This window comes from Vicia villosa, linkage group LG2 (assembly GCF_029867415.1).
Source record: "Vicia villosa cultivar HV-30 ecotype Madison, WI linkage group LG2, Vvil1.0, whole genome shotgun sequence".
In the NCBI taxonomy this organism is placed as follows: domain Eukaryota; kingdom Viridiplantae; phylum Streptophyta; class Magnoliopsida; order Fabales; family Fabaceae; genus Vicia; species Vicia villosa.
The window spans coordinates 19,083,929-19,100,568 of NC_081181.1; the positions used below are offsets into that span (position 1 = coordinate 19,083,929).

At 36.4% G+C, this 16,640-nt stretch overlaps 1 protein-coding gene across 1 annotated transcript; it reads right to left on the bottom strand.

Annotated features, from left to right (window-relative positions):
* Window positions 1-12,335: 12,335 nt before the first annotated feature.
* Window positions 12,336-12,756, bottom strand: LOC131648668 (uncharacterized). The gene is made up of 2 exons (XM_058918404.1): window positions 12,464-12,756; window positions 12,336-12,384 (listed from the first exon to the last, which is right to left on the bottom strand). The coding sequence occupies exons 1-2, from the start codon at window positions 12,754-12,756 to the stop codon at window positions 12,336-12,338; spliced, it is 342 nt and encodes a 113-aa protein (XP_058774387.1).
* Window positions 12,757-16,640: the final 3,884 nt, after the last annotated feature.

Here is a 16,640-nt window from a genome sequence, read left to right on the forward strand (position 1 = left end):
TACTTCCACCACATCCACGACTTCGACATTGATCCTGTGTATGATGACGCCATGCCCAAGGCCGCACGTTATGTCCTCCAAAGGGGGAATAACAAGGTGGGCCCATATTGTGTGTACCTTAACCGCACTGTTCACGATGACATCCATTGGACACCCATCACTGATTACGGTGATAAACCCAATTGAGAAACCCTTTGTAAAACCTTTTTTATTTTCGAAGAAGATCACTGCCGAGGGACTAACGTGATGCATAAACCCAATTGAAGAACCCTTTGTAAAACCCTGTTGTAAAACCCCTTGTGAAACCCTTTGTAGTCTTGAAGAAGATCACTGCCGAGGGACTAACGTGATAAACCCAATTGAGGACCCCTTTGAAAAACCTTGTTGTAAAACCCTTTGTATTTTCGAAGAATATCACTGCCGAGGGACTAACGTGATAAACCCAAAAGGATCACTTGCTATAGTTCTAGCAAGCTCATCTGCACCAATAGGAGTCATTTTCCCTGGTTCGGACAAGCTGTAATGATGTCTCATTCGATCGTATCGCATTATATTCTGGATGGTTGGCATGTGAGACCAACACCATGGTAAGGTATCTGTCAGAGTGGTGCATGAGGAAAATTGGACGTGTGCAGATGATACCGAGGTCTTCGTTTGAGGCTACTTCTGACACCGTTACCCGAGTGGGCCTCACTGCTATATTTTAGGATTGGGCGCATCATTTGGTGCCTGAGGAGTATCGAAGTCTGGTGGCCAACCACAGTTGGCACTATCTGGATGGTTATGTGACATGGTTTTATCGGGTGCCACATCCTTTGATGACACCCGATTCTCCCGGAGATCCACCTAGGCCAGAACATGAGGAGATCTTGGAGAACCAGCAGGCCGAGGATGACCATGCCATTGATCTCCTGCCGATATGCTAGCGGATACAGATGCTTGGACAGGCTACATTAGACAGAGGTATTATTGAGCATGGCGGTCCAGAGGCAGTTGCCATTGTGGAGAGGATGGTCAGTGACGTGGCCGGTGCGATGGCGTATAGGAGACAAAGGAGGTCCCAGGGAGTTAGGATTAGACATACTCAGTAGTTGTTGCCTATTTATGTTTTATTCATGACATTTTGATAGGTTGTAATATTTTTACATTTTTGACTTATCTGAACAACTACATTGATTAATATAACCGTATTTATTATAGTTTACGTGTTATCTGATTCTATTTTGCAATTTTGTCGATTAATGTAAAATATGGGATTAATAATCATTTTGTAAAGAAAAAGAAAAACTCAAAGCATATTTCGGAGATGCATCTCCGAAACTGGTCAAAGGGTGTTTTCGGAGATGCATCTCCGAAACTGGTCAAAGGGTGTTTTCGGAGATGCATCTCCGAAATAACTGAAAATGTGAAAATGGGTGTTTTCGGAGATGCATCTCCGAAGTAAAAGGGTATTTTGGGATTTTTAGCAGGGGTCCTCACCCCATGGGGGTCTATAAAGAAATTGTCTAGTTTGTTCACTCTCAACTCAGCCAAAAAAAGATAGTATTGGGCCTTTGAAGGGGTGCAGCATAATAATTGAAGCTTAATGGGATTTTTTTAGCACTTTTAGGGTTTTCTTGGTGACCATTCACCTTTATTTGCTCAATTCTCTCTCTCTCTCTCTCTCTCTCTCTCTCTCTCTCTCTCTCTCTCTCTCTCTCTCTCTCTCTCTCTCTCTCTTTCTACGCTCTCACCCTTCTCTCTCATCATAACAAAACGAAAACAATACTCCAGAGTTAAATCGCATAGGGCGGAGGCGATGAATCTTGACGGTGGCGCTCAAGAACAACACGGTAGTGCCACTGTCCATTCCAGAAATATGAAATCAAACATTAATCCCCTTCGTCTACTTCCCCTCATTCCAAATTTCTAACTCGTTTATTCAGATTCCAAACCCAATCCCTTAAATCTACAAAGGAACGAGTGAACCCAATGTCAAAAAATCCTAAATCCAATCATAATTCTATGAAATTGAAGGAGAGATGGAGGAGAATCAGGTGCCATCATCAACGAAGCATTAAGCATACGCAAGATTGAAGAGGTTTGAAGGACTTACCTAAAGTGATGACCAAAAATAAAGGAAAAGAAAACCAGATGGGAGGTTCCAGCAAGGTATTTGCGCCCTGCGACCCTTGCTATTGCTCCTCTTCTTATATCTTTGTATTTTTTTTCCTCTTGTGTGTGTGTGCTTCTAAAATCCTACACTTGTAGGAATTGTTGGCAAAACTATTGTTATTGTTGGTGAATTGATTAGAGTAGTGATGGAGAAGAGGCTTAGCCCGATTGAATGGAGCTTTAGATGTTGACGCTCCTTTACTGGTGGATAAGGCGTGTGAGTAAGGTTGAGAGGGAGAAGAGAGTGAAGAAAGGTTGGAGATGAAGGTGAAGTGAATTCAGAGGGAGAGAGGATGGAGAAGAGGGGACAGAGAGATTGAGAGAAAGACAGAGAGAGAGACAGAGAGAGAGACAGAGAGTTATGAAGAAAATGGTGAAGAATGGTGTGTGTGTTAAGATTGAAGGTGAAGGTGTTCTTATATAGGAATTAGGTTTGGATTGAAAGATGTTAGGACTAAGTTTTGGAGATGGTGACTAGGATTGGGGTTAGTTAATTAAAGTTTTGGAGTTAGTTGGAACCGAGTCAATTAACTCGGTGAGTTTAATTTTGTTAGAGTGAACTCAGTTAGTTAGGAAGTTATCTCTGTTTTGTTTGAGTGAAAATTGGATCAGTTAACTGTTATTGAGTAGTTAGTTTGAATTGAATCAGTCATAGGTTAAGGTTAGTTCCAAATTTGGAAGTTAACAGTTAATGGTGATTGGAATGGTTTTGCTTGTGATAAGCTGGCACGATGGTTGATTGAATTAGAGAATTAATTTAGTTTGAACTGTTAGGTTAATAGCTGCAGGGAGTGGGGGAAATTTGAGCTGTTATGATTTAGGTAGTTTGAATGTTAATTTGAAATGAGGTTAGATTGTTGTTATTAGGTTGTTTGAACTGTATTGGAACTGATTGAATTATGTTTGGCTTCACGTGGCTTTGAATATGCATTGGTGTGTGAATGTTGTATACCTTTCATGGTTTGTGCTTGGGATCTGTTTTGGTTTCAAGTTATGTTGAATGTTGCGTGATTTTGGTATGATATGTGTTTGAAACGTGATGTTATTTATAGACTGTTTCTATTCGGGTTATGGCTAGTTGCAGGGCTGCTAGATGTAGTTAAGTGGAAGTTTGGATTTTTTGGAATTTATTTGTGCTGACTTTGGCTTATGATTGTTATGTGAAAGTGTGTATGTATGGTCATTATGAATGAAATATGCATGTTATGTTTAGTGAGGTCATGGTATGAAGGCTTGTAGGATTTGTTTAGAGCAAAATGCAAGCTTGAAGTTAAAGGAACCATGAGGGACAATGCAACATAAAAATGACATCAATGGATATGGCTTAAATATCTGGAGTAGGAATTAGGTTTAAAGAAGATTTAGAGTCAAAGTCAAAGCGTAGTCAACTGTTTGACCAAAAGTCAATAGCTGACCAAAACTTAACTATTGTAAAAAATGATTTTTTTTCATGTAATTTCATTTCTTGTAATTTCCAATATGAATATGAATTTTGTATTGGAATTTTGTATGGGCTTTGTAGTTGACTTGCATTTCAAGTAGTGAGAAAGAACAATTTCCCTCCATTTTTCACTTTTTTGAATTTGAACTATCTTTTTGTCATATGATTTCCATGTTTCTTTTTCCACGCCAACCTTCACTTGCAGTTTGAGTTTAAGACTTTCGATATATGGAAACTTAAGGGAATCTTTGGTCAAAAAGTCAACTTTTCAAAGTTGACTTTGACCAAATTCAAGAAGTCTTTTCCATGTGGTTTAATATTTAGCAAGTGTGTATCTCATGTTTCCATAAGAACTTGAATCAACATAACTTTGTATGCCTTGCTTAAATCCTAAAAGAGACCTTGCATGAAGTTTAAGTGAGTGGTTTGTACCATTTGTTCTTACTGTCTTGCATCTTAACCATTAACTTGTGGTATAGCATCAAATGAATCCACACCTTTCTTTCTTGTACAAAATCCATAACCAACACCTTGTAATCTAAGCAAACAAATGAACCTCCTTGAATTGATGAAAGATGGCTTCAATGGAACCCTAGTTGAGGTACACCCTGTGATGATCTTGTCCAAAACCCTAATCCACACGATGAGTACAAACATATGAGGGTGCTTCTTGATCCATGAATCACAAAGGAAATTCATTGTTCAAACCCTTGAGGAGAAGGCCCCAATAGCCTAACTTATAGTGCAAGTAATCGAGGAAGTCCGCAGAGGAAAATCAAGCTCAACTTGTTGATGAAAAGATACTCATGATAGTCATGGGGTCAACCCCTATTTCAGTTGACCTCAGTTGAAGTAAACTTGCCAAAACCAATTCATAGGGAAGTAAACCCTAATCCATGATCCTTGGAACCTTTGATGAATAATATCCTTTTATGATGATGCAAGATAAATCCAATATGACCATGAGCCAAAACCCCAATTCCCTTAATTCATGCTCAAAAGGAATCCCAGTTGAATCAAGCTTGCAAAGTGTAATAGCTCCCAACCATAAGAAACCCTAGTTTGTTCTATGATCCTTGATCTCATGCTCTTGGGATTTTATTTGATGAATTAATGCAAAGTTATGCCAATGACCTAATGGAAAGGTAATGCATATGAGGATGATGAGATGCATAAGCCAGATGACTTGATAAAGAGTGGGACAAATTTGGGGTATGACAATCACCTTTGGAGCTTTGTAGAAAGAGAAGAAAAAGATGGGCATGTTGGATAAAACCGAATTTAAAATAACCACCCTACCTCCAATAGACAAGAATCTATTGTGCCACACCGTCAACCTTCGTTTAAATTTGGAAAAAATTAGAGCCCAAGATTCTTTTATTTTTCTAGAGTTGATTCCTATTGGAATATCAAGTAACACAAATGGTATCAAACCAAAATTACAAGACAAGAAAGAAATGGTCGCCTCCAAAAAAATCAGAATCAAGATTAAAACCAAATAATTTGTTTAATGGTGCAAAGATTCTTCCAAGATATCCTTCTCCAATCAAAATATTGTCGTCCGCAAATTGTAAAAATTCAAAGTGAGTAGAATCATTAAAGTGAAAGCCTTCAAATTCCCCAACTTGATGCATTACTCTGACAAAACCTTCCGCCACTAAAAGAAAAATAAAAGGAGAAACAATGTCTCCTTGCCTTAATCCTCTAGTCGATTATTTTGAAATCCATTATAGAAGAAATACATTCATAGAGATCAACATTATTTTCTGTCTTTTATTTTTATTTCTCTTTAATCTTTTATATAGATTTTACTAACACTAATTTACCTCCTGATTCTCAAATAGATTATAAATTTATAAATTAACTAAACCTTTAAAAATAAAATAAAAATAAAATAATAGGTAATAATGTCGACAGCCAACATTTTTGGTTAATTTAATTAATAATGGAAACCTCTACCATTTGCTCTTTCTATACTATAGTTTCCCTTACTTTTTGATAGAGACCTTTATGTAACTGGTTTAACTCGTACTCCCTCCGATTTTTATTATAAGTCGTTTTAAACTTTTCACACAGTTTAAGAAAAATAATAATTGTTGTATGAAAATGAGAAATTATGAAGGTTTTTACAAAATTATTCTTCATTAATGACATATGGAAGATAAATTTATATAATGGAAAGGAGAGAGAATAATAAATATTTAAGGATATAATAGGAAAAGTAGCATTAATTATTCATTGGAATTGTAAAACGACTTATATTTAAATATAATTTTTTTTCCAAAACGACTTATAATAAAAAACGGAGGGAGTAATAGCTTGCAGATTAGTACCTAATCATTATCCCAGCCCACACATTTTCATTACATTAATCAATAATAAGACTAGTTCGATCAAATATAAAAATAATATTACTTGTCAATTTCAATGCATAATTATTAATTCATTATATTCAAAAAAAAAAAACCATCAGCATAATTATTAATTCATAATGTTAAGAAAAACCACTTAAAACTATTAAAAGAGTCAAAGAGTGAGAACAATAGCCCGGTCAAACTAGAAATATTCTAGAATAAAAGATTTGTGGCTAAAATATAATCAAACCTGTAACAGTGAAATTATGAATGAAATAAGGATGAAAATCAATTTATTTCAATAGTTTTAAGATAAAAATATCCATCAATCAAATTGTTGAATCACTAGGTTAGAATTAAGATCACGTAGTGTTCATATTGTATAATTAGGTTGACACGAAATTATTACAATTTCAGAACGACTTCTTCTCTTTTAATAACAAGAGAAAGATATCATTAGTATGAAATAATCATAGAAGAAATAAGAATCGTTTGAGTAAAACTGTTGAAACTAACCTGTTTGGTTAGGTATTAAATATTTGTGTGCTCTCAAAATTTATTCATGTGTTCTATTTCACTAAAAGAATATGACATTAACTCTTTAGGGTTAGGTTTTTTGTCTCACTATTCAGAGGTGTTTGAAAAAGTTAAATATTTGAGTTTATGGTATGGGAATGTTTATTTGCATCCGTCGGATTCTCGTGGAGATGGAGAGTTTCTCTTTGTGAAAACGAGGATAAATAACAAAGTCGTGTTCATAAATAAAGAGTGGGAAAATCTCACATTAATTAGAAAAGTGAATATTGATAACTTTATAAGGGAAAGATCTCATACGCCTATCACCTTAAAGTTTTGGGTAAATATATAGTGTGTCTTTCAGAAAATGTGTTGCTCATAAGGAAAGACCTCAATATAAAATGTTTTCTCATGATGACCCATGTAGTATTGTATTTGTAAAGGACCTAGCAAGGGCGAGAGCTTGGCAGTCCCTAGAAGGGGCGACGACTATATATCGCCCTCTAGTCATATGTCTCCCTCCATGAGGTATCGCCTCGCCCCAAGTACCTTCCACTCTCCCAAATAGGGAAAACGTGATAAAAGACGTTTCTTGGGCAAAGATAAGTCAATGTCACTAGTTGGTCACATTTCCCTAACAAATATGAATTCAATGGTCCACCATTGACTAGGAGGACGGTGATCCTTCCCAAGGAAACCCTAGACCCTAAGGTCTGTATAAATACCAACCCTAGGACGTGAGAGGGACGAACATACCTTACATACTCATACCTAAGCACCACACTTTCATACAGTGCATCTCAACCTACGTCAGCAGGTCTTCTAAACCACCGTAAACATTGTAACTCCACCATACAAGGTCTCTCCCCATCACGAGCCGACCCTAACCACCCTAAATGTTAAAAACCAACTAAGGCCTTAGAGTATCCTCTACCCTTGTAGGAATCCCATGCACACTTGTAATTTTTGACCAGTATAATGGCGCCCACCGTGGGGTTCCGGTAAAACTAACCTGAGTCACACCTCATCCATTCTCTTTCCTTCCATCTTCCTTTATAAGATGGCCGATAAAGCTCTAGGCTCTAATACAAACACCATAGCAGGGGGTTTTGCTCGTGGAGGTAGTTCTTGCTCCTCCTGAAGGAACTACGCAAGGCAGGTGCTTCCTATAAATATGATATCTCTTGGTTTCCCTAGGGAAGAACAAGGGGAAACGAGGGTTAACATCACCTTTTTCAACAAGGATGCTATCGAAGTCAACCCTCAGGATAGTGACCCTCTGGTCATCACTATTCAACATGGCAACTAGGATATCAAGCGAGTCTTGATAGATCCTGGAAGCTCTACTAACACCTTGTTCTGGGATGTTTTTTCAGAAGCTTCAGCTCAATCCAAACATTGTCAAAGTGTTAGATGGCTCGTTAATAGGATTGTCAAACGAACATGTACAAGTAAGGGGCCACGTGACCCTAGAGACAACATATGGAGAGGGAGAAGACGCCAAGGAGATTGATGTCAGCTACCTTATTGTGGAATCCATGTTGCCCTACAATATCATCCTAGATCTACCCGCCATTAATGCACTAAAGGCGGTTATATCCACCCAATACTTGGTCCTAAAGTACTCGCTTCTTGATTCGAGGAGTCCAACAGATCGCTCAAGAAAGCTATCAAAATAACTTGGAAATAGAGAGGGAAGAGCTCGTCCTTATGGGTGCCCCCTCCTTGAAGGCCCAAATGTAGATCTTGATTGCTGGGATCCCTAGTTGGGTGCGAACATTGAAATATTCACGCCAATGGAGGACTTGAATGAGGTATGATTAGGCCCTACAACCCATTGGGTTACAAAGATAGGTACTTATATTACAAAAGAAGAAGAAACAAAACAAACTAGTCGACCTACTCATTAAAAATGTCAACTTGTTTTCTTGGGCCCCCTATAATATGCTTGGGATAGGATAGTGCAGCATGCTGCAGAAGATGATCCAGAGGCGAGGAGATGGAAGTCCAGGAAGGAGATTCTGGGTGGTGTGGTGAGTACAAGAGAAGGTCGGATGCTCTGATAGTAGATGATGTTGTTTGGACACCATACACATCCACTGGGCCTATTGTCCATTCGACGACGTTGGATTATATTCAGGGCATATGAGGTGGGAGAGCTCGGTGGCTAGACACTTGCTTTAAAGGTGTCTACAACAATATGGTTATGTCGAGGGCATCCCTCGACCAATTCCAGACACTCCAAAAGGCGGCACTAGTAGATGGTTTCAGAGCCACATCATCAACTTTGCCCGTGATAGTAGATCTAAGGAAGTGAAGGTTCAACACCCTGTGCAGTGTGAGGATGGTTACCTAGAGTGTTATCTCACATGCTCACCTCAAACCACCTGCAGCAGGATGTTCGGATGTTGGGGGTCTTTTGTTGCTAGGGTTTATGATGCTAAGGTACAAGCTAACAATTTGTCTCCTCCATCACCTCCACCAGGCACAGATGACTAGGAGCGTCTCCAATTGATCGATATTATTATGGATAATCTCATGGGTTAGGAAAACCCCGATGCTGAGGTTCTTACAGGAATATCTCGGCTAGCACACATAACTCGTGGTGGGCCTATTTAGATTTTTGATTTGATAGATGTATATTTTGTATATTTTGTGACTTAGAATACTTCTCAAAGTACTTTTATAGCATATTCTTTTTGCGATTACATGTTTTGATTCAAAGATGAACATAACATAAGAGAGTACATCAATCATAAATTAAAAATAACTAAACATACAAACCTAGTTACTACTAGATGATTTGGACATTTCAACATCTTGATTATGCCGTAGACAGATCTTGAACTTTGTGCATTAAACTCGACCGGCCCCTTAGTTATCCTACGGCGAAATGATTTCCCAATGGTCGTCACATCTTCATTGGTCATCAACTAGGTTGTATTTCACCCTCCTATTAGTATCAATCCAATATCCATGAAAATCGATCTTTCTCACCCTTCTGTTATCGGTATTAGGCAGCAATTCGTTCAACTTATATGTCAAGTTGGCAAGAGATAAGGCGCTATTCGGAAGCTTGAACTCAACTCGATGATTGTTTATGTTGAAATATACTTCTACCTTAATCAGAAATTGAGGAAGAGACATATTTTGAGATGTCTTTATCTATAATATATGGCCATATTTATACAACTTTGAATTCATTCTAGACCATAAAAAATTGTCGCTGAAATAATAACATTACAAAACTGTCGGCAAAATCTTGATCGTTAAATTTTTTTGACTCAATACACTCTGAAAATTTCACCTTTCAACTAAATTTCAGGTACAGAATTGTAGATTTTGAAAATTTCAGAAAAATGGTAACTTACTGATTTCAAATGAAATACAGGAAATTTTCATCATGGTACCGAATTTATTTTTCCAAAATGTTGTTCTTTTTTTAGAAGGGGTATTTTTGGTATTGGTATTAAGAAAAATTGGGGGGTGTCACGTATAATTTTGGGGGTGGTATGTTAAATGCTTCTTATTTAAGCATTGATGCCGAAGGTGGAAGGTCTTCCACATTTGTAACAAAGCCTTTCATGCTTATTATCTATTAGTTTTGGAAAATATAGATATATGAACCTGAGGATTCTACATGCCGCCCGCAGAGTTATATTTGACACTCCCCCTTTTTTGTTGTTTTGTCGTAAATTCCCTTATTAAAATACTAGAATTTTCGAAAATCACATGTGAATATTGAAAATTTTAAAAAATTATCGGAAATTTAAAAAAAAAATTACTCTGATTTACTGAAAATTTTTGTCTGTTACTAGACATTTCAAATTTCTGTGATAATATACCGTAATTTTTGAAATTTCTGGTATATACCAAAACTTCTCGAAACTTTGTAAATTTCCAGTATTAAACTAGAAAGTTGTTTTTTTTCAATTTTTTCCTTGATTTTTCTCGAATAACTGACTTGATAAAATAGCTACCCAGCTTAATATATACATATAATAATTGTCATGCATACAAGAATACAAAACAAACTAGGATGATTTCCTAACTTCGTCTTCCCAGTGATTAAAACGACCCACATATGCTGATTCTCATGCTTTTGCATCAACGTTACAATTTTATCTTCAACGGTCAGTGACGGGAGGCAATGGGCAATCAAATTTTAACTTTACTTGAACCCAATGATTTTAGTTGACAAAACCAATAGCAATGATTTTATGCCTCCTCATATACATAGGTGGAGTTAAAGCAAGAGGGGAAATGTGATGTTAAGTCTTTTGGAAAGGGAGACAAAAACGAAACTCTATCTAGAAGCAATAGGATAACCCAATATAGGAATCGTCATCCATTTATCCCTATGCTGCAGACCCAAGTGGTCTAATCGTAACACATTCTTAACTGCAGAAATAGTGTCATAGAATAACTTGGAAAACAATTGAGAGTATTGAAGAACTTGAGCATCTAACCATGTCTGAATCAAAGGCCATGACTCTTCTCCCCATCCAAGTATAGCTATAATAACTTCATTGATGTATGGATGTAAGAAAGTAGGAAACTGTGACAAGTAGAGATGTCTTGAAGATTTGGTGGACGGTTGGCTACCAATTGGTGTACTTGATGGTTAACTTGTTGTTGGTTTTGTGCATGATCTCTTTGTAGTCTGACTCCCTTGCGAGCCCTTGACATACTTCCACTAGCTAGGATCACGATGCACGTCACTCTATAGACTCTTCATGCTCTTCTTAACACCTCTCTTTAGCTTGTACTTCATCGGCGGTGGGAACATAAAAGTTGTGAATGGATGTATTAGTTCTCGAACCTTTTTCTTCAATACCCTTTATCCTACAATATCCAATGAGCTGAAATATGTCTTCAACTCTTCACACTCTACTTCTAAATCCCACTTTGTGCCACTCTCATCATGAATGATCTCGTGCTCTGCAATGTACAATTTCGTTCAAAATTCATGAATCGTCTCTAAAGGAACAAGATTGCCTAGTATTTGGAAAGTGACAAGCTGACACACACCCGGTAACCCATGTGTTATTCTAATGAAGCAACCACGTCTTTCTTTGCTAGAACCAACAAAATTCACCCTTTCCAGTTCCTTTCTAATGAGTTGTATATAATGTCTTAAGATAAAACCTTGCAATCGTGAATAGAAAGGAGTGTTATACCGATGCTCCATGTTGAGAATACTTTTCTGGAATGACACTCTGATTGAACATATCTGCAACTTCAACATAGAGTTCACAACATCCCAACTTCGACATAAATCTCCCGGCTTGCAATCAACATGTTTTTTAGTATCCAATGAGCAGACTTCACCCTAAAAAATATAAATATAAATATATGTTAACTTATGATTAGCTCTAGCTGTAATAACATGAAACTGTCATGTTTGATGTACCTGTTTGTTGTTTTGTTTCCTAAACGAGTGACTATGTTGGTCCAAGAAGCAACGAACCTTTCTTTATAAGGTGTCAACCATGTTTCATTCACATATTTAACAGATAAAGGAATATCAGCACAAACAGTCTCAAAGTGCTTGACGTGTTCGACAAACTCAACTTCTATATTTAAATACATGATGTTGTTCCATAGATCCATGACATGTTCTTGTTTTTCTGATTTGACGTACTATTTACATTTCATGCTCACGTTTTTTGAAATATGGAACGAACACAACAGATGTGTTGCATTTGGAAATACAGATTCCATGACATTCATCAATGCAAGTTCTCGATCCGTCACCACAACCTTCGGTAGCATTTTTTCCGATGAGAACAACTCTTTGAGCTTCTCTAGTGTCCATGTGAAATTCTCCTATCTTTCATGTTCCAAATACGCAAAGGCAACTGAAAACCTCAACTTTGTTGCATAACACCAACAATATCAAGTGGTGGCATCTGGTACCTGCACGTTGAAAATGCACATAATCAAGCTCAAGTTAACATCTAAACAGATATCAGGATGTGCACTAGAAAATTCTCACCTATTTGTCTTGTATGTCCAATCAAAAATCAATACCAAATGAACCATATTCAGCAACTTCACATAATCAGGATGTGTCCAAAAGATATCAGCTACAACATCTGACTTGTCCCTATTTTTAGTCCAACACATGTATTTCTCTTTATGAATAAGGTTCAACAAAAGCTGCATTTTTGCCAATGCATCTCTCTTGCATGTTCTGTATGTAGTTGTAGATGTATACATCTGAGTAACACTAGTGAGGTTTTTTGGATCTTTGTCTTTCAAAGGAGCAACTATGTACCTTGGAGCCATATTATATTTTTATATGGCATTCACAAACTTTCTTTCATGATCTTTTAGACGATCCAATATGTCATGGCCTTCCAAATTCATGGATAGTTTATGATTGTGCATCCCGCATCTAACCATCACCTTCCAACTGATACCACTTAGAACAAATCTTAGCCTAAACAGACATTTAACTTTCATACTATAAATGCCTTATAAGGAATTAGTGCTTTCAGAGAATTTATTCCTTCTATTGTAATTTCCTCCTCTATCACAATCCATAGTCAATGATTCCTTCCTCCCTGGTATTCCATTAGCAGCATCTAAACGGATACTGACAACAATAATGCCATGCTATTTACTAGTAGCTTGTGCCCATGCTAAAACTTCAGGTCAAAATTTAAATATTTGTCAATTACGACACAGAAACATTAAACTATCACTTTCATAAATACGGGAAAACAATTCATAATTGCATTAGTTGAATAGGAAACATAGATATGTATGGTGAAAAACTCTGTAAAATTTATACAGGAATTTGTCGAAGAAGCCGCCGACTCTGGATCACACAAGAAAAGAATGAGATCTGTAGACATACCGGAAATTTCAAAAAATTTCAAATTTTTCTGTATATCGGAAATTTTCAAAATTTCCGGTAGATTTTGTGGCACACCGGAAATTTGAAATATTCCAATAAGTTAATCTGATTTTCTCTTTCGATACCTAAAATTTCAAAATTTCCGGTAATTCGCTACCAGAAATTTGTAAAATACAAATAATTTTCAGTAAAAAATCAATTTTGTGTACCGAAATTTCAAAGAGTGTACCGAAAATTTTAAATTAACTAATTTTGAAAAGTAAATATTTTTTTAACAAACGTTACTATTTTTTAGATAAATAATAAGGATATTTTTGTCAATACAAAAATCCGGAGGTGCCAAATATAATTTTGAGAGTTACCTCTTAAATCCTCTATAAATCCTTATCAAGAAGCCCACATTCTTGGGATAAATAAAGTGCACTATGAAAAATACACACACCATATTTTTTTGGGATAAATGTGACATATATTCATAGTTGGAATGCCGTAAATTTTCAGTCTGGATGCTGAGTTTACCATGTAATATAATATCAAATCATCCAAATATACATAGTTTCCTACTGAACCACTCTTGTAACTTGCAACAATTGTTCACGACTCAATGCTTCAAGACTCAAAACATTGTTAACTCAATCCTATATGAATTTAGTTACAATGAAAATCTATCAGATGATTATAGATTTATCAACATACTAAAAATGAAATACTTTAGATAACACTAGGTTATTCAAATTTTGATATCAATCATGTGGCTAGATAACTACGAAACATATTGAATTCGCTAGATGAGAAAAATTTAATAAAAAAAAATTCTCTAGATCATTTTAACTATATCCTCAATTTTTTTTGCCGCTTAAGTTTGATCAAATGGCTAACTCTGAGGTCAATTGTTTAGCCAAGAAAATCATGATTAAATTGTCTAACACAGTGTTCACAGCATCCCAACTTCGACATAAATCTCCCTGCTTGCAATCAACATGTTTTTTAGTATCCAATGAGCAGACTTCACCCTAAAAAATATAAATATAAATATATGTTAACTTATGATTAGCTCTAGCTGTAATAACATGAAACTCTCATGTTTGATGTACTTACTTGTTATTTTGTTCCCTAAACGAGTGACTTTGTTGGTCCAAGCAGCAACGAACCTTTCTTTATAAGGTGTCAACCATGTTTCATTCACATATTTAACAAATAAAGGAATATCAGCACAAACAGTCTCAAAGTGCTTGACGTGTTCGACAAACTCAATTTCTATATTTAAATACATGATGCTGTTCCATAGATCCATGTCATGTTCTTGTCTTTCTGATTTGACGTACTATTTACATTTCATGCTCACGTTTTTTGAAATATGGAACAAACACAACAGATGTGTTGCATTTGGAAATACAGATTCCATGACATTCATCAATGCAAGTTCTTGATCTGTCACCACAACCTTCGATAGCAATTTTTCCGATGAGAACAACTCTTTGAGCTTCTCTAGTGTCCATGTGAAATTCTCATATCTTTCATGTTCCAAATACGCAAAGGCAACTGAAATCGTCAACTTCGTTGCATAACACCAATAATATCAAGTGGTGGTATCTAGTACCTGCACGATGAAAATGTACATAATCAAACTCAAGTCAACATCTAAAAAATTCTCACCTATTTGTCTTGTATGTGCAATCAAAAATCAACACCAAATGAAACATATTTAGCAACTTCACAGAATCAGGATGTGTCCAAAAGATATCAGCTACAACATCTGACTTGTCCCTATTTTTAGTCCAGCACATGTATTTCTCTTTATGAATAAGGTTCAACAAAAGCTGCATTTCTGCCAATGCATCTCTCTTGCATGTTTTGTATGTAGTTGTAGATGTATACACCTGAGTAACACTAATGAGGTTTTCGGGATCTTTGTCTTTCAAAGGAGCAACTATGTACCTTGGAGCCATATTGTATTTCTATATGTCATTCACAAACTTTCTTTCATGATCTTTTAGACGACCCAATATGTCATGGCCTTCCAAATTCTTGGATAGTTTATGATTGTGCATCCTGCATCTAACCATCACCTTCCAACTGATACCACTTGGAACAGATCTTAGCCTAAACAGGCATTTAACTTTCATAATATAAATGCCTTATAAGAAATTACAATAAAAGGAATAAATTGACTAAGAATTTATTCCTTCTATTGTAATTTCCTCCTCTATCACAGTCCTTAGTCAATTTATCTTTCCCCCTTGGTATTCCATTAGTAGCATCTGAACGAATAGTGACAACAATAATGCCATGTTGTTTACCAGTAGCCTGTGTCCATGCTAAAACTTCAGGTCGAAATTTAAATATTTGTCAATTACAACACATAAACATTAAACTATCACTTTCATAAATACGGGAAAACAATTAAAATTGCATTAGTTGAATAGGAAACATAGTTATGTGCAGTGGCGAAGCCAGCGCCCGGCCAGGTAGGGCAGCTGCCCAGGCTCCGCCGGCCACCACCATTCCGCGCCGGAGATCTGTCTTAGCCATCTTCCGTCGCACTATGCTGCAAACAGACACACCCTGGCTCCACTCTTGTCGTTCCGGTAAAATCTCTCCGCCGAATTTTCTTATTTTTGCTTCAGTTTCAGTTCAATTCTCGCTAAAACATTGTTGTTGTGTTGTTATTTTTCGTTGTTGTAGGTTGTGGTTGACAAGTTGATGGAGAATTGGTGCCAAATTTGTCATTTTATGTTATGCCCACCAAGTGTTCGGTAAAAGTTCTGAATCTAGATTCTTCTTCCTTTATCTTATTTAGTGGTGGTTGATAAAATGAACAAGGGAGATCTTATGGTTCCAGGTGGAGTTGTCATTCCAAATGTTTTTGAGGATATTCAATTCGATAAAGGTGATCATGTTCGTTTCAAATTCAATGTTCTTCCATTCAATCAAGTCTTGTCTTGTTTTCTTTTGACATGTCTCTTTTATTGATGTTGTTGTTATTGTTTGTGTTGTAAATAGTCTTAGAATTATTGCAGATGTCTGAAATGGTTAATCAAAAATTGGCTATTCAAGGAAAAATTCCATCGGACTATTTCAACGCGGTGTTTGATTTGAGTGGCTATTGGTTTCGCGATGCACAAGAGATTAAGTCTCTTGCTTTTGATGGGTACTTCATTTCTCTTTATTATGTACTTAACAGTTTCACACCTGAAACTTCAAGCAGAAGTTAAAAAATTTGTTCCAGCACAGTGGAATCCAGCTTGTTTGTTTAGGTAAGAAAACAACAATCGCAATGCCGCATCGATTATATTGTGATTATGAATTG

What these genes read in the sequence shown, in the direction of transcription:
- LOC131648668 (XM_058918404.1), bottom strand. Translation starts at nt 12,756, where the DNA reads ATGGCTCCAAGGTACATAGTTGCTCCTTTGAAAGACAAAGATCCAAAA. An exon ending in TGGACATACAAGACAAATAG is followed by an intron (nt 12,385 to 12,463) that starts GTGAGAATTTTC and finishes TTCAACGTGCAG; the next exon opens with GTACCAGATGCCACCACTTG.